The following is a 23433-nucleotide window of genomic DNA, read 5'->3' on the forward strand; positions in this document are numbered from 1 at the left end:
CAACCTCAACCACACTTTATTTAACAAAATAGAAGCAGGTCAAATATCGCAAAGCATATAAATGTAACTTTGAAACACAGCGTTTGAAAATTATGACAAATCATCAGTGGGCTGTGGCACAGTAATACTCCACAGAAGAGACACGTAGTTACCCCAAAACCCCCCCACCGCCACCAACACCCGTAGTGATTGAACAGAAAAGTGGGGGAGCGGGAGTTGAGGGGGAAGCAAGGTGACTGAACAGAAATGCAAGGAGGTGATGATGAGTGTTTGTCACAGATCTGCTGAAATGTTAGTCCCCAAGGTCAAGCTGCACGTGGTTACATGGTGCTAATGGGAAGAGGGAGGGGTGACAGTGGGGAAAGTAAGGGTGCATACATGCAAATTGTCACGCCTCTCTCTCTCTCTCTCGCTCTCTCTCTCTCTCTCTCTCTCTCTCTCTCTCTCTCGCTCTCTCTCTCTCTCTCTCTCTCTCTCTCTCTCGCTCTCTCGCTCTCTCGCTCTCTCGCTCTCTCTCGCTCTCTCTCTCTCTCTCTCTCTCTCTCTCTCTCTCTCTCTCTCTCTCTCTCTCTCTCTCTCTCTGCGGGTCTGCATGCCTGTGCACAAACACGGGCTGCACACACAAGCATATGCACGGGCAAGGGGCAGGCAGACAAAGAATGCAGGGGGTAGTGATTCAGCATCATGGACAGCGCTAGTCTGCATACTGGGGAGATACTGTAGGCCTGCTAGCTGGGGAGGGGGAGGGGGGGAGTTCAGGGGTGTAAGCCCATCCCACATCAACCTCTGTACACTCTCGTCATGGCCATAGCATGTTAGGATTGTTGCCGAATTATGCTGAAATCTTGTCTAAATTAAGCATCTTTTTTTTTCTTTTTTTTTTTTTAAACAAAATCAATTAGCAAAGACAAATTTCACCAGCACTGTAATATTTCATAATAATACAAAAAAGAAAAGTTGCACATTCCTTGCATCTGTTTTAGACACTGCAGAGAAGTTAAAGAAGTGTGTGAATACTGGAGGTATGCCCCAACTGTTTAATTATTTTAGTTGTTTTTTTTTCCAAATCCGAGCTCAGTTAAAGCAGTATAGGCTAGTAAGCAGCAGACCCCACAGCTGAGCTCTGCAGAACAGGTATTCAGTCATGGCATTGTTTTCATGAGCCCACAAAAACCATGCGACCCCCCCCCCCCCCCCCCCTCTCAAGATGAGTATCTCAAGTTCAAGCTGAATTGAAAAAGGCATCTTGCATTATCAAATTACCTCCGCGTATGTGTGTGTGCCTTTTGTTACATCCCCTCAGTGAAGGAGATGCAACTCCTGTGTCTTTATGGTCTGGCCACATGCTGAGTACTTTCCATAGCATGGCCCCAGTTTGTTAGAAAGCAACAACAAAAAAAACCTCCCACACACACCCAAAAACAGCCTATTTCAAGCACATTTTGTAGTAAATACAGTGAGTTTCAGTTCTCTTATTTGGACAAGATTAGATGGCTTTACAAAAGCTCACAATATGATGAAAGTGAATCATAGCCATAAGCTTTTATGTGGAGGAATACTTTTTTTTCTGACATTAAAAAAGCATTCTATTCTATATCAGTCTACCTGCGCGGTTTACATAGATCGAATTATACCTACATAGCTCAATTGAAAACACTTCTTTGCTCAGTTGTTGAAAAAATATGATGGTATAAACCCCCCATTTAAATGACTTTTTTTTTTTTTTGTTCCTCTCACCCAAAGCAGGCTATATTCATTGACACACAAAACCACGGAACTGTTATTTTAGCTACATTAACTTTGCAGCATAAGCATCTGAGTGACGTTAATTGGTCATGCTCATCTGCATGTCTGAATATCTGAAAGTCAACAATTGGCACACCATAAAATAACACAATTTACATTCATAAAGGAGATGATGACTGCGCAGACATGGATTTAATCTGCACCATCTAGTACGGTATAAATAACCCCAATATTTATCGACAATCAAATGATAACAAACAGAAAATAACATGCACTGACAGCTTCACTTCCATCACTCCTTTCCCAGAGTCATCATTATCAATTATTTTTTTGTTCTCTTTTCTCCAAACAAGTTTAAAACAACAAATACAAATCCTAACTGCAGGTTCACAAAAAATAGAGAAATGGCACTTTGTAATAGTCATATATAATTCTTAATATCTATATATTGTTGTCATATTGATATAACATGAAAAGGGTCGAGTTTGCTTCTTTGTTGGTTATGGTGGTTATGGTTCCTCGCCGTCGTGTGTGTGTTGAAACCATGCGAAATATCATCATGCAGATTATGATACATCGGTCCGAGTATTTACATTTACATTCATGCGTTCGTGCACCATTTCCCGGGTCATCGGTCTTTGCTCTCTCTCTCTCTCTCTCTCTCTCTCTCTCTCTCTCTCTCTCTCTCTCTCTCTCTCTCTCTCTCTCTCTCTCACACACACACACACGCCCTCTCCCTCTCTTCTTTTTCTCCCTCTTTTCTGTCTCATATCCGTAGTCCGATTGCGGCAAATAGCAGAACTGGGAGGAGGAGGGAGCGAGGGAGGGGTTTTAGCCAGGGGGCTTGGCATATACATATATTACAGAGTGGGGCCTGTGCAGCAGCAGACTGACTTACTTGGTTCAACTGGAGAAAACAAGACATAAACAAGTCTGTGTTCGCCACTGACGGAACAGAAGCTGGATGATTTTTGTGTCAGTCATTTATGTGCGCCAGTCTGTCAGTGTGACTGTTTGTAATCCAGTCCGGTGTAGGTTTATTGTACTAGACCAGAGCAGAGTCCCTTTACGCATCGTTTGTCGTTGAGAGGTGCGTGCTGCAGTCGAAGCCCCGGTGCGCGCCCCCGTCTGCGTGATAAGGCCCGCTGTGCCAATAAGACGAGTCACACACTGTCTGTAAGGAATTGATCTCTGAGGCGGAGGAGTTCCCGTCCCTCCGCTTTGATCGCTTTCGATTCCGCAAAATAAACACAAGCATTCCTACGACAGTGAAAGCGGACGTGACAAACACCAACAGCAACCCGGGGACGAGCACTGAGATGGAGACCCTGTTTGGCTCCAAATAAGTGTTCGAGCGCGTCCCCGAGTCCAGGGTGAAAGTGCTGTTTTTGGACAGGGGGGTGGGGGAGACTTTGTCATAGAGTTTTGGGCACATGATGTCATTCCGGACTTGGCGGAAATCTCGCTTCCAAAACTCTTCGGGGGACTCGCACTTGAGATCACTCACTATCACATCGGCCCCGAGTTTCTCCGTCCACTGCTTGAAGGGCACGATGTTGCACGAGCAATCCCACGGATTCCCGTGCAAATCGATCTGTATGATTGAATTGAGCTGGTCTAACACTCCGACCACAGAGAGATAGGGGAAATAATTATTATGCAGACTAATTTTGGATAAAGAAATCCCAAGGAAAGCATCCACGGGTAAAGATTTCAGCAAGTTGTTATTGAGGAACAGGACCCTCAGATTTGGCATGGGGCTGAATGCACCCGCCACTATCAGCTGGATGTCGTTGTATTCCAAACTGAGATATTCCAGATTCACAAGGCCCACAAACATCTCTGCGATCAGCGTATCCAGATAGTTCTTATCCATATACAGCCATCTCAGCTCGCTCTGGTTTTGGAAAGTGCTGTTGTCAATCACCTTGATGTTGTTCCCACCCAGATCGAGCAGGTTGAGGCTGGAGTAGCCGAGCAGGTGGTTCTTTTTCACTGCGTGTATGTTGTTATCTCTCATGTTCAATTCGTGTGCGGCCAAGGGTTTAGGCTTGAGGTTGGATAAGCTCTCGATCTTTTTGCCCTCACAGTTTACCCCCAGCCCTTGTCTGGAACCGACCAGCTTGCAGTTGCAAGGCTGGGGGCACGTCATGTTGTGCAGCAGCTCTCTGTCCCCGTTCACACCTGACACCACTGGAGTGGGCCTCGTTTTCAGCTGCCAGTTCTCACGAGATTTGGAGCGGCTCTTGGACCCGTGGCCAGGCGTCGGGGGCCCGCTGGTGTCTCTGTTGGGCTTGTAAGGCGTGGGACGCGGGCCCTGAGCCGCGCTCTCAGAGGTCTCCTCCTGGGTGGGAGGGGCGACCAGGCTGGTGTCCACGCCGCCGCTCTGTGAAGGGCACAGATCTGCTTCTGACGTCTCGTTCAAGTCGCTCCCTTGCAGCCTGGTGGGAGCCTCGCATATCATCCTCCCAATAAGCGCGTTATGCGGTATGTTCTCCAGCCATTCCTTAAGAGATGCCAGGTCGCAGTTACAGTCCCACGGGTTGTCCTCCAACAAAACCTCCGCAATGCCCGGTATTTGCTCAAGGACCCCCTCATAAGGCAACGTTTTGATTCTGTTCCCCCGCAGGTCGAGATGCGTGATGGGCACATGTTGAAACACGTTTATAGGTAGCGCACTGATGAGGTTGTCGTTAAGTATTAACACTTCAAGTTTATTTAGGTCCCTGAAAACGGCGGGGTCAATATCCCTCAATAGATTGAAATCAGCTTGGAGATATTCCAAGTCGTCTAACCCCAGAAATGTACTCTTCCTGAATAATCGTATCTTATTGTTATTGATGTGCAGCCTCTTCACCAGCTGCAGTCCCAGAAAGGCGCCGGGGACAATGTCGTGCAAGCCATTGTTTTCCAAATGCAGGCTCACAGCATTGTAAAAGTTGGCAAACTCGTTGGGAAATAGCCTGGATAGAGAATTCCCGTGCAACAGCAAGTGATAAAACTGCGAGCTCGGGCCAGTCAAATGCTGCAGAGTGGCGAAGCTCCTTTTTTCGCAGTCTATGTGCAGATCTCCCTCGACCTCGTTGCAAGAGCATATCTGCTCCTTACAAACGTCCCTTGTAACATTTCCACTAGCAACACAAAGAGCCGCATTCAGCAGAACAATCCAAAGCAGCATTTTTCAACGTGAACAATTCATTCCCGGTTTCAAGACATACGAGCTGTGAATTCAGTCTACATCAATAAGAAGAAAAATGGGAGATATAGACATTTAGGGAGAAGATAAGGCAGTCTTTTATAACAGATCCATGCTGCATCTAACCTGCACTTGTGTCCAGACTTCCAGTTTGAAAATGATCACATAAACGTCTCTTTCACATCGACTGAATCCTCAGAGCCTGCGCGTGTTTATGATAAAAATCAAAAACAGCGAGCGACTGTAGAGTCCAACACATCGTTCGGCTGTTTTCAGTTCGTTTAAGACTGACCTTGGAAGAACAAAAAAGAACAAATCCGTGCCTTTTTCTCCCCCGGTCGTGCTGCGTGTTGCGGCGTCTGGAGCTGTCCCTTCTCCCCTGGTGCTGAATTCACACCCTGCGCTGGAGCTTTAGAGGCGATCCCACCGCTGCAAAACACCCGCATCCCCCCTTACATCCTTCGGCGTCTTGCCTCGCTCGTCTCCCCCTTTGTGGCGATTTGGGAATCACAAAAGGAGGAACGCAGAGACAGTGTTCATCCTAGCGCGGTGCTCTAAGAATAATCTGACACCCTCTACTGAGCTGTAATGGCAAAAAATCCGTCGACTGACTGAGGGAATGCTGAGAAGAGAGAGCAGGAAGAAAAAAAATCAATCCACATACAAGGGTGAGATATTTTTTTTTTTTTTTTTAAATCACACTTAATAGCAAAACAAGAGGTTTCTGCCACCAAACCAGACTCCCACTGTAAATTCGTGTTTTTACTCTTGAAATTTGCGGCTCCATGGTAAAAGTGTCCAACTCGGCATCGTCGAAAAACACCGGTGAGATTTCACATTAGGATCGTGATACCTCAGTTGACTGGCTTGAATTTACCCCCCCGTTCTTAAGGGATAAACGGCATTACTTTGGCGGATCTCCCTCCGTATGTGAGCCTCCACTGTTACAGCCTTGACTTTCGCCCCTTGCTTTGAAAACACTGTTGAATGCGGTAAAAACAATAATGCGCTACAGGCATGCCTCAGTCCAGCAAAAAAGAAAACAGTTGACTATACAACAAACGATGCGTCAGTGTGGCACCCTATATGCGCATGTGTGCGTGACGTTTTTTTCTCCTTCCAATATAAAATCCTTTGCAAAAAAATAGATCTACAACTGGAAGAAAAAGACAAGGGAAGTGGTTTGAACACAATCTCATCTCCTATCGATTTTTATTATACTCCATTGTTTGAGAGTGTTACATCAGCTGAAGCACAGGAGAGTTAAGGTAGTTACTACCCCCCCCCCCCCCCCCCCCCCCCCCCCCCCCCACACACACACACACACACACACACACACACACACACACACACACACACACACACACACACACACACACACACTCCTCCTCCCACTTATGCAGTGCTCAGAATTAAGAGTAGGACAGAAAATAGGATGCAAAGTTAAATATCCTCTCTCTCTGACATCATTTCTTTGCGGAGAGAATACACACACCTGCACACGTGTAATAAGAGACACATTTAGGGGAGTCAGGAGACTCCAGCAGAGCATTTTGCAATAAGCAAAACATCATTAGGACCACCTACAGATGGCTGTAAAGCATTCCCATTATAGTCCATTGACTGGTTATGATTTCTCCCTACCCACCTGGCTGTCTGTCTGTCTGTCTGCCTGCCTGCCTGTCTGTTTGCTTGCTGTTTTTGCTGTTGCTTGTCAACTCCTCTGCCGACCTGTGGGCTTGTCTGTCTCTCTTTCTGTCCGTCTAAACTTTTTTTCTTTTTTTTTTAATCTGCATCTGTCTCTCTTTGTCGGATCTATTTGTCCACACAACAAGAAGTGTAATTCCAGAGATCACATGCAGGGCATTTTCTCCATGACATGTAACTTACTCTACAGACTAAATGCAATGTAATTGAGTACATGTACTGAAGGGTGCTTGTACTTTACTTGAGTATTTCTATGTTATGCTACTTTGAAATGCTGTGTAGTGGAAGTTTAGAGAGTAATATTATAACTACATTTATTTTAAGCTTTAGTTACTTCAGATTATTTATACAAATTATAATGTTAAAAGGAGAATGTATTCATACGGAGTAAGCCACCCAGCAGTATATGAAATAACTATTATGAATGTTTTGTTTTGATTGATTTATGTATCCGCAATACATAAAAAACGCATTTTGATATATATATATATACATTTGATATATATATATATATATATATATATATATATATATATATATATATATATATATATATATATATATATATATATATATATATATATATATATAATCAATCAATCAATCAATAATATATATATATATATATATATATATATATATATATATATATATATCAATAATATATGCAAAGCCTCTTTGTATAATATTTGTCAGAAGGATTAACGCAATAAAGCCCAAGAGCTTATTTCCATTGTGGATCTAAATGTATCAATTATGTACAGTAATTAGAATCCAGTTATATAATATTTGTTTTACTTTTGGTAGACCTTCAAGTATAAGTACAAGATCTATTTAAGAGTATTTCTACAGTGTTGCATGTCCATCGCTGAGAATAATAAAAGTTATTGTATTGTAGGGTTCGGCATCATGATGTGATGCTTTAGCGTAGCATTAGCGTGATGCAGGACGGGAGCAGCTCCTGCAGCACGCCACTCGTGTAGGTAGTCGCCGAGCTCGCAGGCTTGAGCTTTTGCAGCACTTGCAGACAAGGTGAAGGCGTGTTTGTATTTATTTAGTGATCATTTTAATCGGGACAAGTATATAGCAAAGGACCAAAACTACACCTAGCTAGTCTGCAATGCATGTCCCTGTTTTATATGCATTTTGTGCAATGTCTTAAACAAGGATACAATAAAACGAACATAAAACAACTTGCGTTGAAAATGATCCCTGTCATGATCCAGTCTGAGTTCAACATCTTGTTGCCTGAAGAGAAATGAATCTGTCCAAAGGAGGATTTCCAAAAAGGGCCGTTCCCCACAGACACACAGCGAGTCACTGAACCAGAAACTCTGAGAGGTAGCGCCATGTCACCGAGCAGGAAACGATGAAAACAGAAGTCTGTTGGGGCTGAAGACTACACGTTTGAAAATGAAACAAATCTGCGGGTGTGGAGTTAGAAAGAAAACACCTGAATCCCTGGGTTGCATTTTGGGTAATGGAGGCGCTAAACTTATACAATACAGCTAAACTGCTGTATTGATTTTCAAACTGTCCAGTGTGACAGTTTATAACACCTACTAAACATATTTAGCTTTTATTTCATATCGTCTTGAACGGGCTGTTGTTGTAGAAGCTTCTTCTGACCAAGAAGTTCCACAATAACTTAAATGTAAGCAGGAAGTGGACTTCATGTTGGTAAAAACACAAGGTGTTTGAGTGTGTGTGAGATTCTACATACATTTTAATACATATTTAGTGTTATTGTTCTCCTTTCTTCTAATATGTTGTTGTTGTCTTGATGGTTTTCACTATCTCCTGGCTCTATAAGATGACTCTGATATTGTTATTGACACACAGTCGCTGTTATGCTCCGTCTTCAAGATAATTATATGTCCTCGTGGAATGCAACAAACCAGATAGTGTAATAGTGATTGCTTTTCGAGCGCTTTTTGTAATTGTTTGCATGATGCAGTCGCCATAGAGTCAAACCGACACTAAAGCCAATCGATAGCATTCAATCAGGCGGCAGAGTTATGTTTACAAGACTACTTGAAATCCCCCTCTCCCATTCTGACACTCGAACCTGTCACATTTTTTATTTAGTGGCTGTACATGGCACCGAGCGACATGCTAGTCACGATTTGACACATTTGATGTCACCGTAAATGTCATTATCAAAACATATCTAATGTTATTTGCATACCTGTTTCATCCTTCCCTGAGAGAGTCGTATTCAAAGGATCCTGGGATTTATCGGGCTGAGCCACCATGTTGTTTTTTGTAGGAGAATCTGCTTGACCTTCCCTCAGGCCCGTATTTGAAGGCTTATTTTCCCTTCTTCCTCATACGATTAAGACATTCACTGAGCACATGACCTGGATAGAAACAACAAACCTAAATCTAAAGCTCTCCAGTTAGCAGTTACCCTGCAAAGAGAAAATAAGATATTTTCCCTAGTTATCCGCATCCCCCACTGAGGTTTTTATTTTTTATTTTCGGGACGGGTGGGGAGCAAACACATGCCACATCAGCTCCAGATGTGCACGCCCGTCTCCGGGAGAAGTACTCTCTCCCAGGGCTTCAAAGGCAGGAGGTTTTGAGAGACTGAAATTCTCTATGGGTAATTAGAGAAAGGTCAGGAGCAATCTTAAGCTTGTTTTTACATCAGCATGTTCAGCTGAGGGTACGCAGACAGCGTTAAACCAAAAAGAAAAGGCATGGATGTTTGTGGTGATTCATGCAATGGGAGTAAATAACGTTTGATCAGCAAGTAGAATAGTTGAACAGGAAGAGGGCATGAGTTTTACTCCATTTAAAGTGTTATCTGACAATCTTTTCTTTTCATATTTCATTATAGACAAAAAACATGGTACTAAATCCTCAGTTTAGCCCACTGCAATGTAGGTTATTACAAATAACAAATAAGTTAAACAGATTATACTTGAGAAAAGGTGTTTTATGTGAGATAAATGCTCTTTTTGAGTCCCTATGCAACACTTTTTTTTTTAATTATGCAGCAATGGTCTTGCAGATGTGTCATGTACAGAAAAAGATGGGTCAAGTGCAGACTGGAAGTCAATAGAGCTATTGGCAGAGGCGGCAGCAGCCCCCCCGATGCATCGACCTGCAATGCTTTATGGGGAATCAGCAGAATGTTTGACTTTAAATCTATACACATCTATCCGCAAACTCCATTAACCCCCTCCTGTCTGTACCGTCAACACAACTCACAGCTGACCCGCTGAAAGTCAGCTGAGAATCCAGTGAAGGGGGGCTGAGAGGAAAACACGTGTGGTGCTCTGAATCAGCGAAGGAAAACTGTTTATTTTGACCTAAAATAAAAAGATTTCTTCATGAGATGATTGTGAACGTTGAGTTCTCACGCTATGACTACAATCTGACATTAGTTTTAGTCACTTGCCTCAAAAGACAATCATTTAATTATAGCTCCCAACCGCTATGCCTCACGACAGTCTGCGTGCTGTAGCCGGAAAGTGCTTCAAATAGACGATACAAAGAAAAGTGTGTCAGTTCTCTAGTCAATAGTCAGTTCTCTCGTGCAGATTTGGAAAGTATCGGTGTTAATAATGCATTTTTGTAATGTCTTTGCAAGCTAAAACGAAAGATAACTTCATAGTTAGACATTTACATCAATCTGCCAATATGTATTCTTAGTATAATCCTAACTTTGAATGTACAGATGTGGGGGTTTTAGGGAGTGGAAGGAATTACAAATGATGTGATGCTTTAAAAACAAAAATTCTGTTCATTGACATTTTGCTTTTATAAATCACAAAATCAACATGTTAAATAAATCCAGCATAATCCCAATCCTCCCATGTCTGCGACAAATCCCCTGCAACATTAAACTCAAATAAATACATAACAGACATACAGTGACCTCATTTAGATTTGGTTTCTCTTAATATTTAATCTTAATGTGTTTATGTAAATATATATATATATATATATATATATATATATATATATATATATATATATATATATATATATATATACATATTACATTATGTTATGTACATATTAAATATTAAAATAATATATATATATTTTTAATATTTAATTAAATATTTTATATAATTTATATATGTATATATATATATATATGTATATATATATATATATATATATATATATATATATATATATATATATATATATATATATATATATATATATATAATATATATATTTTTATGGGTTTTCACTCATCATAAAAAATAGCTCTTATTTGTACTGCTACAATGCGATGATTTTTTATAAGCTCCTACAAATAAGGATGTATTTAAACTCAACTCTGCATTATTAAAATTGTCATAAATGTAATTTCACTCAATAATCTTATGATGTGAAAGTGATTCACTGAAATGCTTTTCATTTAGATGCCCAGATTTGGTGCAAAATGTTGTATAATGGTAAACATTGCATGTAACTCCTGAAATATGTAGTAAATATGATGAGTCATGCTCTGCGTAAAACACTAAAAGAAATGTTCAATCTGTATATCTACCTGCTTTATCAGTGTGGTGTGACACATTCGTATGAACACTAATATGTGAGATTATCTAATATGTGTTGCAAGGAACGAGAAACAACGGTCACCCCTCGGTGTGTGTTTTGGTTGTGAGTGGCCATCACATTAATTAATCTTTAAAAGAATATGACCGTGCCATGAAGAAAAAAAGTTGATATAAATACTTTCATTCCTACATTGTTTTTTGAAGCATTGCTATCTCTCATGCTCAGTCAGACAACAGCATATTGTCTGCTTCTCAAACATTTGTTTTTCTTCTTTTATGTATCTGCCTACGTAAACATTTACATATAAAAGCCTGGCCTAAATCTTGTTTGTGGGACCTTGCTTGCTGTTATTCAGAAAGTGAAGTGTTTGCTTTTGAAACATTTTAAAGGTCTGGCGATGCAGCGGAATCTTTATTTGTACCCGTGTCCTCCCTCCCTCTCTCTCTCTCGCTCTCTCTCTCCCTCCCTCTGTCCGTGTTGCTTTACAGTACATGTTTGCCAATTAAGCTTGTAACACATTCCCCAATTAGCCTAAAAAATCCACATTCAAGCATTTTGATTTTGTGACAAGGTGGGACAAACAACAGTTCACAACTGCCACAATGAATGCCACGGTGGCTTTTTACCATAGTAGTATTTCTTCTCCACCCACTTGGAAGAGGCATGGTAACTGACAGGATATCATCTGAAAAGAAGCTCCTTAGTGCCATAAGCCAGTTATAATAAATGGGAGTCTAAAAGCCAGAGACAAGCAGATAGGACAAGTGCTTAGTAGATGTTTGTCTGGTTTGGTTGCCTGCGAAACGCTTTTGGTTTACACGTCATGTCTTCATTAACGTTTGCATGCTCGGAGAGTTTATCACATGTCAGTAAGGAGAGCTCCTCAACTGCAACCTGAAAGTCACGTCTGAACTGCGTTATAAGCACTTTCTTGTTCTCCCTGTAAAGCTCACAGCTTTTGAGAGGTGACCCTGACAAGATCCTGTCCTACAGGATGTTTGCTTCACTTCTGAGGGTTTGATGATCCTGACAGCCTCCGTGCTCAAGTCGGTTGTTCTACAAAGAAAATGCATATGACACACATTTCTACGGTTGATGTATGACTTGTGAAAGCGTCTGTTTGGGGTGGTAGCACTACTGGCTTTTTATTGTTTTGAGTATGATTGTTTGCAAATGTGCTGGGAGAAATACAACCTGGTGAGTTATTTTGTTGAAAATCTTAAGCGTCTTTTTCGTCATTCTGTCAAAGATGCTATTAATTAAGTCACCATTTATATTTTTCAATAGCTGTACTCCTCATAATATTTTACATTTTACTCCACTTTATTGATTTTTGAAATGTTTGGTTTTTATTTATTATTATTGGTTTGTTTTTTTATTGGTTAGACAAACACCTTCGTGAAGGTGTCACTCATTATTTTCTGAACTTTGACCATCAATCAATAAATGAAGAAAATAATAATCAGTTTCAGTTCCATACGAAATAGTAAAAAAAAAATACTTTTACTGTTAATAAATGTAGAAGTACATTTTCCTGATATATACTTGGACACTTTTACTTAAGTAATATTTTCAGGATCTGAAAACTTGTATTATTTATTAGTGATGCCTTTCTGTATACCTTGCTGGTGATTTTATTTTTGCAATGATCTACCTTGGCCCTTCTTGATCTCATTCTCAATGGGACTTTCCGAACAAAGAATATTTTTTGCTGGTTTTAACACTCGACCCTGAGTCAACTTGGACTGTGACAGTGGTGTACTCAGCCTTGACTACAGCCCTGCAAGTAGCTCAGTTGTGACGCTTACTTATACAATTACAGCGATTCCATCTGAGTTAAAATGGATAGCAAATGACACGCTGTGCCATTGAAGTACTTTAGATGCAGCTCCACTTATGCGTCATACTTCCCGTTTTGGAGGTGCTGTGGCATTTCGTGAGAACTCTGTCCACCTATTCTCCTTCTTCCCTCAAAGATTAGAGCCCTGCTTTTGAAAGGGTTGACAGATTGGGTCTCCTTGTTGGTGATCAGAGCTCTTCAATCAGGCTTTTGAGGCTCAAGTTTACTTTGTTATACCCTCACAGTATCTTAACTTTCTCAGATGACAAATATGAACAGTTAGACCTCCTTCTGTAATTCATTAGTTTTTGATAGGTGAAAGTAGCTTTTATTTTCCTGGCCACACCTGAAACAAAGGATTATTATGTCTTTGAAATTTGACACGCAAGTTTGTGGTGATGTCAAGGTTTGGACTACATTAATTGAAGTGAAGTTTAAAAGCTGCTAAATATTCACCTGCTTTTTCAGCTTAAATCACTTTGACATGTGACGTGTCACGTTCTGTTATGTGTCCTGTTATGCGTCATTTAACGTTGCATGTGATGTGTCATGTAGCACATCGCATGCCACCATACATGCATGACACGTTACATGCCATCTGACACATGAATTGACAAATCACATGCTATGTTACGCATCATATAACATATCACATACCACGTACATGCCACATGACATGCCACATGACACATCACATGACATGTCAGATGACACATCACATGCCACGTTATATGCCACATGACACATCACATGCCACGTTACATGCCACATGACACATCACATGACATGTCAGATGACACATCACATGCCACGTTATATGCCACATGACACATCACATGCCACGTTACATGCCACATGACACATCACATGCCACGTTACATGCTACATGACACATCACATGCCACATTACATGCTACATGACACATCACATGCCACGTTACATGTCGCATGACACATCACATGCCACATGACACATCACATGCCACGTTACATGTTAAGTCACTTGACAGGTTACATGCACATGTGTCGTGTCATTTCACGTGCCATGTGACGTGGCACATGATGTGTCAAGTGATGTTTTTTTATCCAAATTATAATAAACTTCTAGGTATTGTATTCACACCTAATCACCCAAACTGGCAAATAAAAAAAAGTCAGACAGAAGCTGCAGTCATGTATCAAAAATTGAAATTGAAATCAAGAAAAGTGTACTAATATAAAAATGTATCCACCTTGATGGAAGCAGCCAATACAGAAAAAAACTAAAGTTTAAATTTCACATGGATATCTAATGATTACCTCTCAGTTTAGAGTATTTCTTCATCTACTCTCATCATAACTATTAGCAATACATTCCGCACACCTAAATGGATGTTTGATGAAAACAGAGGTTTCATTGAATATTCATACACCAAACAACATCATCATTTAGCAAAATCAATAGGCTCTAAACAAGTCAGGTTGAACATAAATACCAATTTCAGATAAAAGACCTGAATGCTGTTCAGGCCCTGTATATGCCACCCGGGATTTAATTGTGTTATGATATTCAACATTCAAACATCTGCATATACATGCTGTGGATCACTGGGACAGTTTAATGGTCCCTCCAGCACATGACAATATCTCTCTCTCTCTCTCTCTCTCTCTCCCCCCCCCTCTATCTCTATCTTTCTCTCTCTCTCTCTCTCATGTTGGCATTTATATGACCTGTTTAGAGCCACACGTCTGTTATAGAGTGGTAGTCATTGTTTCTGAGAAATGACAGCTACATATGTATCCGTCATAAGTAGTCTTACTTTTCTTTTTACTGCATGCCGCTTTGTGCTATAGTGCATTACTGCGACACTGTTGCTGCGTTCCCAAGAGGAAATATTTTGAAAGATTGAATTCTTTCATCTTGTCACTCTTCCAAGGAAAGATTAGACAACCAGTTGCTTTAAAACCCAATTTCTCAGCAGATCTGTTTAGGTGGAATACTCTCTTTTATTTTCATATATGACATTCAAACACAGGCTATCTTTTGTTTCTCCTCTCACTGACCCATTTGTATCTATTACAGCTTTAATTTGTGCTCTGCCATGCAAACAAATGCATCATTGCTGCATGTGATTGCCATTTGTGTCCTGAACTATGCCACAAATTCAACATTATCAAAGTGTTAAATCTTAATCAGGGCTCATTGTGTTTACTTAGCCTCCCGGTATCCGATATAAAATGTTGAATCTCTTTAGATTTTAACAATCTCATGAAATTAGGTACTTTACTATAAATTCATTCAATCATTTATTCTTGGTCATCTAGTGTATGACAGTAGAAAAGCAGGTTGTCCTCTGTTTGAATGGTTTCTGGGCTTATTTCCAATATTTTTAATCCTCATTTCATTGTGCACTCAATCTACCAAAACTAATGCAGGCATGCTGTGTTGTGGCCAGTCTTTCACTTTTCATGTGAACTGTGTGGAACAGCTAGTTAGGCAGCTGAGGGGTTGTGTACACACCACATACCTGCTATTTGATGTATGTACACTGTAGATTATTCTCATTATCTGCAATATTAGAGAAAGTAGTACATTCAGAGCTAACTATGCATGCTTTGATGTATTTTCTTGTATTGATTCAGATTCGAATAGATGTTTTACTGTATATGACGGTTATTCTTTTTTTTTAACCGAAGCAGTGGCAGTGATGAGACGGAAGCAATCCGAGAAACTGTGTTTTACTCATTTCACATGAATGAGCAATGATGGCAACAACGAATAAGGCATATAAAATAATTTTGGAATAGCACCCGTAAGGAAAGAAAAGAAAAACGACAACAAAGGGCTTTCTGAGAAGTTTCTCACAAAGAAATTAAACATTATTAAATAAATAGAAACTACCAGTTCCCAAAAGGTGAGGTCAAAATGACATCAAATGACAAACACTTATAAAAAAGGGACAATTGAGTGAACATAAAACCCCAGAATAAATCATAGATGTTTTTATTAAAATAATTATTGCATGAATTCAGGTTTGAGCAGCCAGCACACCACAACATGTTACAATTGCCCATGTAACCTTGTCCTTGGAATGCTGCAATGTACTCAGTGATATACAGTAGATATTTAATGAATAAGGTTAAGGAGAAGTTACAAGGTAAGAGTGAAATATTGTCATTCAAGACACCACCCATGGCTACATCACAATAATTGGCAGAATAAATGAATATGTTTGAATAACCAAGTGGAAAAGGTTATTCTCAAAATGCATTCACACATGCTGAGGAATACTGGATTACCATCACAAATACAGAGATACTGAATGTCACTCTGTACTCCATAATAACCATCATTTATATAGCTATGCTGTTCTGTTAAAGGCTTTACCTAATACACCCATGTGATTCAGTTCCATGGACAGTGATACAAATCATCGATTCAGAACATGGATAGTAACACAGTATCTTTGACAATGGACCGTGACACAAAATGTTCGATTGAAATTTATGAGCAGTGACACCCAATCCTTTAACCAACACAGTTCTTGATTCAGCACCATGGACAGTAACACATAATTATTGATTTTGGAACATGGACAATGATTCAGCACCATGGACAGTGACACAAGTCTTAATTCAGCACCATGGACAGGGACACAACTCTTAATTCAGCACCATGGACAGGGACACAAGTCTTAATTCAGCACCATGGACAGGGACACAAGTCTTAATTCAGCACCATGGACAGTGACACAAGTCTTGATTCAGCACCATGGACAGGGACACAAGTCTTAATTCAGCACCATGGACAGGGACACAAGTCTTAATTCAGCACCATGGACAGTGACACAAGTCTTAATTCAGCACCATGGACAGTGACACAAGTCTTGATTCAGCACCATGGACAGTGACACAAGTCTTGATTCAGCACCATGGACAGTGAATCAAGTCTTTATTAATTTTTTTTTGGTCACAGCTTGATTTGTTTTTGCGTTCCTTCTGGTAAGAGTTTGGTTTACTTCTATTAAAGCCCCCATAGTGAAATAATGAGCGCCACTAAGAGACTTGCACTGCTGATGAGATATGCTTCATTTAGCTGTATTCACAAACACCAACATTTCCTCAGTGAGAACAGAGAGAATCAGAAGGACTGCGCAGAGAAGACTGATAGCAGTGAGGACATTCAGATGGAGCTTGATCCCCAGCCAGATAGGTTCAACTTCTGAGACAAAGCCTGCTTTGAATTATTAAAAGAAGGACATTGAAAAATACCACTTTCTTTGTTGTTTATATCCCCTATTTCAGCAGGCGAGTAAGACTAAAGCTAAGATTAAGAGAACTCTCTCATTAACTGCGATGCCTGGGGAGTAGCTGTAGTACTTCCTAATTGAGGCAGTCTATGAGTGGGAGAGAATATATTGAGTGGGGCCTGGTGGGGTTTCATTGCAGGCAAGCAAAGGCACATCTGGGGGCGTGTTTGCTAACTACAACATTACAGTACCAGATGATCCCATGCATAGGATTGGAAATAATTCTAAAATTATCTCATGAAATGAAAGTACCTTCTAGAAATCCTTAACAAGATGGTATTAACGGGAATTTAAGGATGTAAATATCTAATTAGTTAAATGCAATGCTTACTGAGAGCCTATAATGTGTTGACGCAGTAATGAATCCGAAGTAAAGCACAGCGATAAAGTAGTGGGAGTAAATGTAGTGATTCTTACCCTTGTGCTACTGCATACATTGACATTGTAGCACAATGTGGGATTTACAACATGTGAATACAGTCTTTCATTGTGAAGTGCATCCACTCAAAAAGCCTGTCCTTCCCTTACAGATAACATAGCACGGCAGGATAGCACAGAGGCAAAATCCAGTCCATTATTTATTTACTGATCTTATACTCGGCTGGTTCAAATTATAGTTATCTTACAAAAAGGGCAAAATGATCTGATTAAATCTGCAAATTCCACTATATGAAATGATTTCTATCCTCTTCACACACAAAAGGGAATGAAAAGTGTTAAGTTTCAAAGTAGAAACGCAAATAAAAAATATCATAAATTGTTGCAAAGTCTCCGAGACCAAACCGGACGCTCCACGCTCAAATCAAGCTTTTTGTAATGGATATAAGGCAGATGCCGGCATTAAATTTGTGCTAATCATTTCCAGTCGCAGTTCACATTTAATCTTGGTAACAGTATCCACTATTCTGGGAGCATTTATTTACACCTACCCCTTCGAATCCTCAGCACCATCTACTAAGCTTCAAAGTACAGAACTCGCAGATAAAGTGGGTCTTAAAATCCCTCTGCCAAAAGCCACAGTGACCTTGGGATTTCAGTAATGGTAATTTCATTTAGAATCAGTGTCTAATTGAGGCATCCAGGCGGGTGTTCTAGCCATACTTTAAGGCCTCAAAGTGTCCCTGAGTGTGTGAATAATGTAAGTGCATCAGTAAATCTTTTTGTTCTCTCTGAATGATCCCCCTCCAAACCCAGAAGTTTGATATATATGTAAAAAGAAGCAAAAATCAGATTTTTTCGCTCTCTCTGCTTCTGCAGTTCTTCAATTTTAACCATTTGGAGAAAATCTGAGCAACAACTAATACGTCACTGAATTTTCTTTTTCTTCTAACTTTTCTTCATGTTCCTTATTATATAAAGAGGCTGAATTCTCTGTGGCAAAAGATTAGACATGCCTGCCTTGCACCATCCATGCAAATCCTAACAGGAGACCGTAGATCAGACTGCAGGCAACACAAATAATTAATACTCAAGGGCACTGGAGTTCTGGTTCTGAAGGATTCCTGAAATTTAAAAAAATGAAAGAAGATGAGAGTGAAAGGAAAGGGAAGGGAAGGAGGTGGACTAAATCTGGGTTTGACACCTGTCAAATTATTGACTTCGTCGGGACACATGTGTGCGTGCGTGTGGGACTTTGCATGCTTGTATCCTGTCTTAGATATAAATCAATGTGATGAGTTTCACCTTGAGGCCAGCCCAGAGCTGTGAGTACTGCATGTTACAGGTGAGGTGTCAATCAGCAGGACCTCAAGTGTCACACGGACATGATAGATGAAGTGCCCCGTACTCCAAAACCATGCGGTGCAATCCTCCTGCTTTTGTCATATCTTGGTTTTGTCTGTTGTCTCTTTGTGCCTTTCGCTCTACTCTCTTCTTTATTGTTGTGATTGCACAGTGTTGCCTTATGTTGTCGTGCTCTGCGAGACAGTCGCACTGCAGGCATCTTTGTTGGTGTGTCACCCTGCGATGACCCAATGTGGGCAGTGCGAGAGTGTCCGATCGTATCTATATAGTGCAGTACTGCAAGTGCAGAACTCTGAACATGTGCTGTTGCTGCTCTGCTATTTCTTTAAGTGAATATCTTCTGGCATTATAAGTAGTGTTTATCACAAATTTGGAGTGCAGCTTTACTTTTTGAAGAATATGTATACGTCTCGTTTTCAAACTTTGTTTATTTTCCTATATCCATTATTTTTCTGTCGTGCCTGAAAAATATATAAATAAATAAATACATCACATCAGAAGAGAAAGATGTTTTACCATGTACTGCTTTTATTATATTTCATGTTGGTTACCCGCATTGATTTAATGTGGGTGGTATAGTGAAGGTACATGTTTTGATTTGTAATGTTATATCAGCATCTCTATATTTGACATGTTTGTAGATGCTGATGTATAATAACAAAATCAATGTACATTTAAAAGCCAAACGGAGAGTGCAGAACTTTGTTAAAGCTGTTTCTATAAGTAGAAAATAATGTGTGTATGTCCCAAACAAATGGGAGAGAATACAGTCCAATATTATATGTGTTTATTGCGCTTAAAAGGAAATGATAAGCATGTAATATAGCAGTTTTGTATGGTACTTCTATAAAGTTTGGGGATATAACTAAATAAAAAAATCAGCCACTCCAGCAGAAATGTAGCTGCTCAAACAAGAAGAGTGTTTTATGTGTGGTATACCCCTGGACTGTGATTTGGATTTAGTGAACACACAGCACAAACAAATAGTTCCCATGTTAGCTACACGGTCATAGATCACCACTCCACCCATTCATCTGTCTCCCCCTGTCATTCAATAAAGACCTGTTCACTGGTTGAAGAGACAAATCATCACAGTGGTCGGTGAAATGTCAAGCTAAATGTCATTTCACCTTTGACCTCTTGTCGGCCGGACGCGCGCACACACACGGGCAACGTGAATGAAGACGGATGATCGCTCGGGGCTCAGCGGTGTCGACGTCGTAATCGTGGGCTAATTCATTGAAATGGAGAAAGAGCACCAATGTAACAAAAGAAGCTGGGGATATTATGAAATATTTAAAATGTACAAGGGCTTGTATCATCCGCAGTGTTGTAACATTATTTATGCAAATGTCCCACCAAATGAAATGTTTAATAAGCACCCAAAGAGCCATAATGTGTGATCACAGTTTGAATTTCACAGAATAATATTGCTATAGAAAATGTTAATTGGAGTGAATAAGAGACCGTTTCATAACAAATCTTTAAATGAAGATAATGGTGGAATTACTCAGAACAAAAGATAGTCAAATTAGCATCAGTAGTTTGCAATACTTTTCCCATTTGACTCGTGCTTTACAGATCTATAAAATGAAGTAATGACACTGGGGGGCTCAGTTGGAAGTAATCCAATCGCAATAGATTTTTAGTTCTGCGTTCTTTTGTTACTCTTTTAGTCCAACTGCACTAATGATCCATTTGTAAAATAAATCATTTTGAAAGTAACCGCACCAGACTTAAGCATAATGGATGATGGATGGGGGAAAAATCAATTGCAGCACGTAGGAGCAAAGTGTGATGACAGCATGAAAAGCCTGTAAAAGTGGCTTTTATCATGGGAGCCGTACTGCTAGAAGAGTCCGAGCACTGACGCAGGGATACGACACACATATGCACGTGGGTGTATGTTCATAATCTTGATTTATTCATGGACTTTTACAGTGGTAGAAATGCTCCATTTTCTAATACATCTATTATTTAAAGATAGGACCCTGTAGACATAGCTCAACAGATTGCGGTGTAAAAAATGAATGCAAAACCAAGCGTGCGTCGGTCCTCCTGTGTGTGCGTCTGGGTGTGTGTCCTGCTTCCAGTTGCGAGTAAGAGTGCTTACAAACTTTGGGCTTTTTGGCTTCTCTATAATAGATGACAATCACAACAGTTGCCTCAAGAACACACCTGCTCCTCTAAGATAGAGTCACTGTGGAGCTCCTCTAAAGCTGGGTAAAATGTATTTCGAAGGAAACTTTCGCGCAACTCAATTTCTGTTTGCTTTGAGATTATTTGGGGATTAAAGACCCCATACAGATTGTAAATAGAAGTTTGTACACACACCTAAAAATATAAGGGTGCGCTCTCGCATGTTGCATACTGGCAGCTCTAGTAACAGGTAAATTGATGCTGAAGCGGATTTACGAACAACTACGGAAGTGTTCCGCACACGCCGTAAATAATCATGTACATAGGATACGGCTGCAGCGGAGGGATCGAAGGAGCACAAAGATTGCATGTCGGCCAGTTCTGGAAAAGGAACGTGTGCCGCATACAATAAATTGTGGATCTTTTGAGAAACGCAATTCAAATGAAGTGTTAATTATGGGGGGAGGGAATAAATGTCTGCTGTGCAGAGGAGCAAGAAGAGAACTACTTTGCCAACTGTTGCCTTATTTCGGGCCATATTTTAAAGGGCTGTGTAACAATTGGGTTATATTTTGCATAATTTAGCAAAGAGAAAATAAGCGCAGCTAAGGAGGGAGGGTAGAAATGAAATCTACTAAAACTGCAGACTGGATCAGGCTTTGATGGTTGGGCCCAGAAGGGGGGGGGGGGGGGGGCGTGAATGATACAGGCCCAATAATAAAAGTGAAAGTGAGATGCTCCCTTACCCCCACTGATCATATGAATCTTTTAAAGGTCATAAGGACTTGCACAGAACAAATTGAAATGAGGCAAAATATGTAAAGTTGGTAGCTTTTTAGGAGCCCATTCATAATTCTGATCCTTCACTTTTTATATGGGGTGGAGATGTCCTGCCCGGGCACATAACTGACTCTTTTAATTTGGTCAAACGGGGTAAATCGTAGCCGGGGGTTACTTCAGGATTGAGATGACAAAGACAGGAATAGTCTTTTCACCCAAAAATATAATCTTGTGCAGCTTTCAGTGTAATTGAAATCCTTTTTAAAATTGAATTATTCAGTGATTTTTAAGATTCAAGACTGTAGATTATGCGCAACTAGACAGCCAATTTATGAATATAATAACCAGGCAGGGAATTCTACCAGTTATTTCTGTCTATCCTTCAAGCTCCTGAACAGGTTTGCCAACTTCTCACTGTAATCCAGATCCAAATGTGTGTCTAAGAGTTAGTTTTTTTTCCATTTCCCATCTTTATTAGAGGTCTTGCAGGGTCCCTGAAGGAGGCACCTCATTAACCCTTGTGACACTCATTACAATGTGTGACGCCAAGTGTCAGCCCTATGAGGGGATTCCAGGGAAAGTCTCACACACACACAATTATTTCTGCCTCCTTTTGTCTGTTTGACTCTTGATCCCGGAGAGTTTGTCATTTCACATTCATCATTGCTTATCTTTAGTCTCACCTTCTTGTGCACTTGCACGTGTAGATAGTGTGCACATTACAATCATGTGCTGTACGTCAGAGTTCATTGTGCCCTCACTGCGACTCATCGTGAACCATTGTTCCAGAAATGTATTTTATCCCCCAAGGAGTAAGATGGAAAGGCAAAACAGATTATTATCCAGCTAATGCCTTTTTATTTATTTATCTTTACACTAATTCCGACAGGGTTGTGAACAAGCCTAATTAGTTTCATGTCTCAGGATCATGATGCTGAAACGAAAACATTCCCAGGACAAGGATAGTAATTATAATATAATTATAATTATTATAATCTTTATATTTTATATTTTAATTATTATTATTATTATAATTATTTTTATTATTTTTATTATTAGAATTATTTTAATTTTTAATTTATTTTTTATAAATATAACCAATGTCTCTGATGTATACACTTGATATATGTGTGTTTTTATGATCATTATTACACATATGTTGCCTTAGTACATACATGGCTTTTTTGTGGCCACTTATTAGATTGCTTTTAGAAATTGTATTTAATAATGGATACTCATTTTAAGTTAGTACTTAAGTTAACTTAAGTTACGTAAGAATCGTGCTTATTTTAAGATCTTAATACAGAACGTTAACCAGGAAGTGGGAAGCTGCTCAGTCTGAAGCATTATAATGATAGTGATATCAACTGATGACGACCATTTAAAGGGTTATTAACACTCAAAAAAGGTAACCAAACAGCTAAGGTACCTTACAGCACCTTTAAAGAAAAGTGTAAATCCAGACG

The 23433-nt window shown here is 39.9% G+C and overlaps 2 protein-coding genes across 10 annotated transcripts in view; one reads left to right on the top strand and one right to left on the bottom strand.

Moving 5' to 3' along the window:
* Nucleotides 1–23433, top strand: part of spry2 (sprouty RTK signaling antagonist 2) — a 350030-nt gene that overhangs the window by 212961 nt on the left and 113636 nt on the right. The gene's annotated exons all lie outside the window — the stretch shown is intronic.
* slitrk1 (SLIT and NTRK like family member 1) lies at nucleotides 802–6159 on the bottom strand. The gene has a single exon (XM_029446485.1). The coding sequence runs from the start codon at nucleotides 4922–4924 to the stop codon at nucleotides 2813–2815; it is 2112 nt and encodes a 703-aa protein (XP_029302345.1). The 5' UTR covers nucleotides 4925–6159; the 3' UTR covers nucleotides 802–2812.

The sequence above is a fragment of the Cottoperca gobio genome, chromosome 2, assembly GCF_900634415.1.
Source record: "Cottoperca gobio chromosome 2, fCotGob3.1, whole genome shotgun sequence".
Taxonomy (NCBI): Eukaryota; Metazoa; Chordata; class Actinopteri; order Perciformes; family Bovichtidae; genus Cottoperca; species Cottoperca gobio.

What these genes read in the sequence shown, in the direction of transcription:
- slitrk1 (XM_029446485.1), bottom strand. Translation starts at nt 4,924, where the DNA reads ATGCTGCTTTGGATTGTTCTGCTGAATGCGGCTCTTTGTGTTGCTAGT.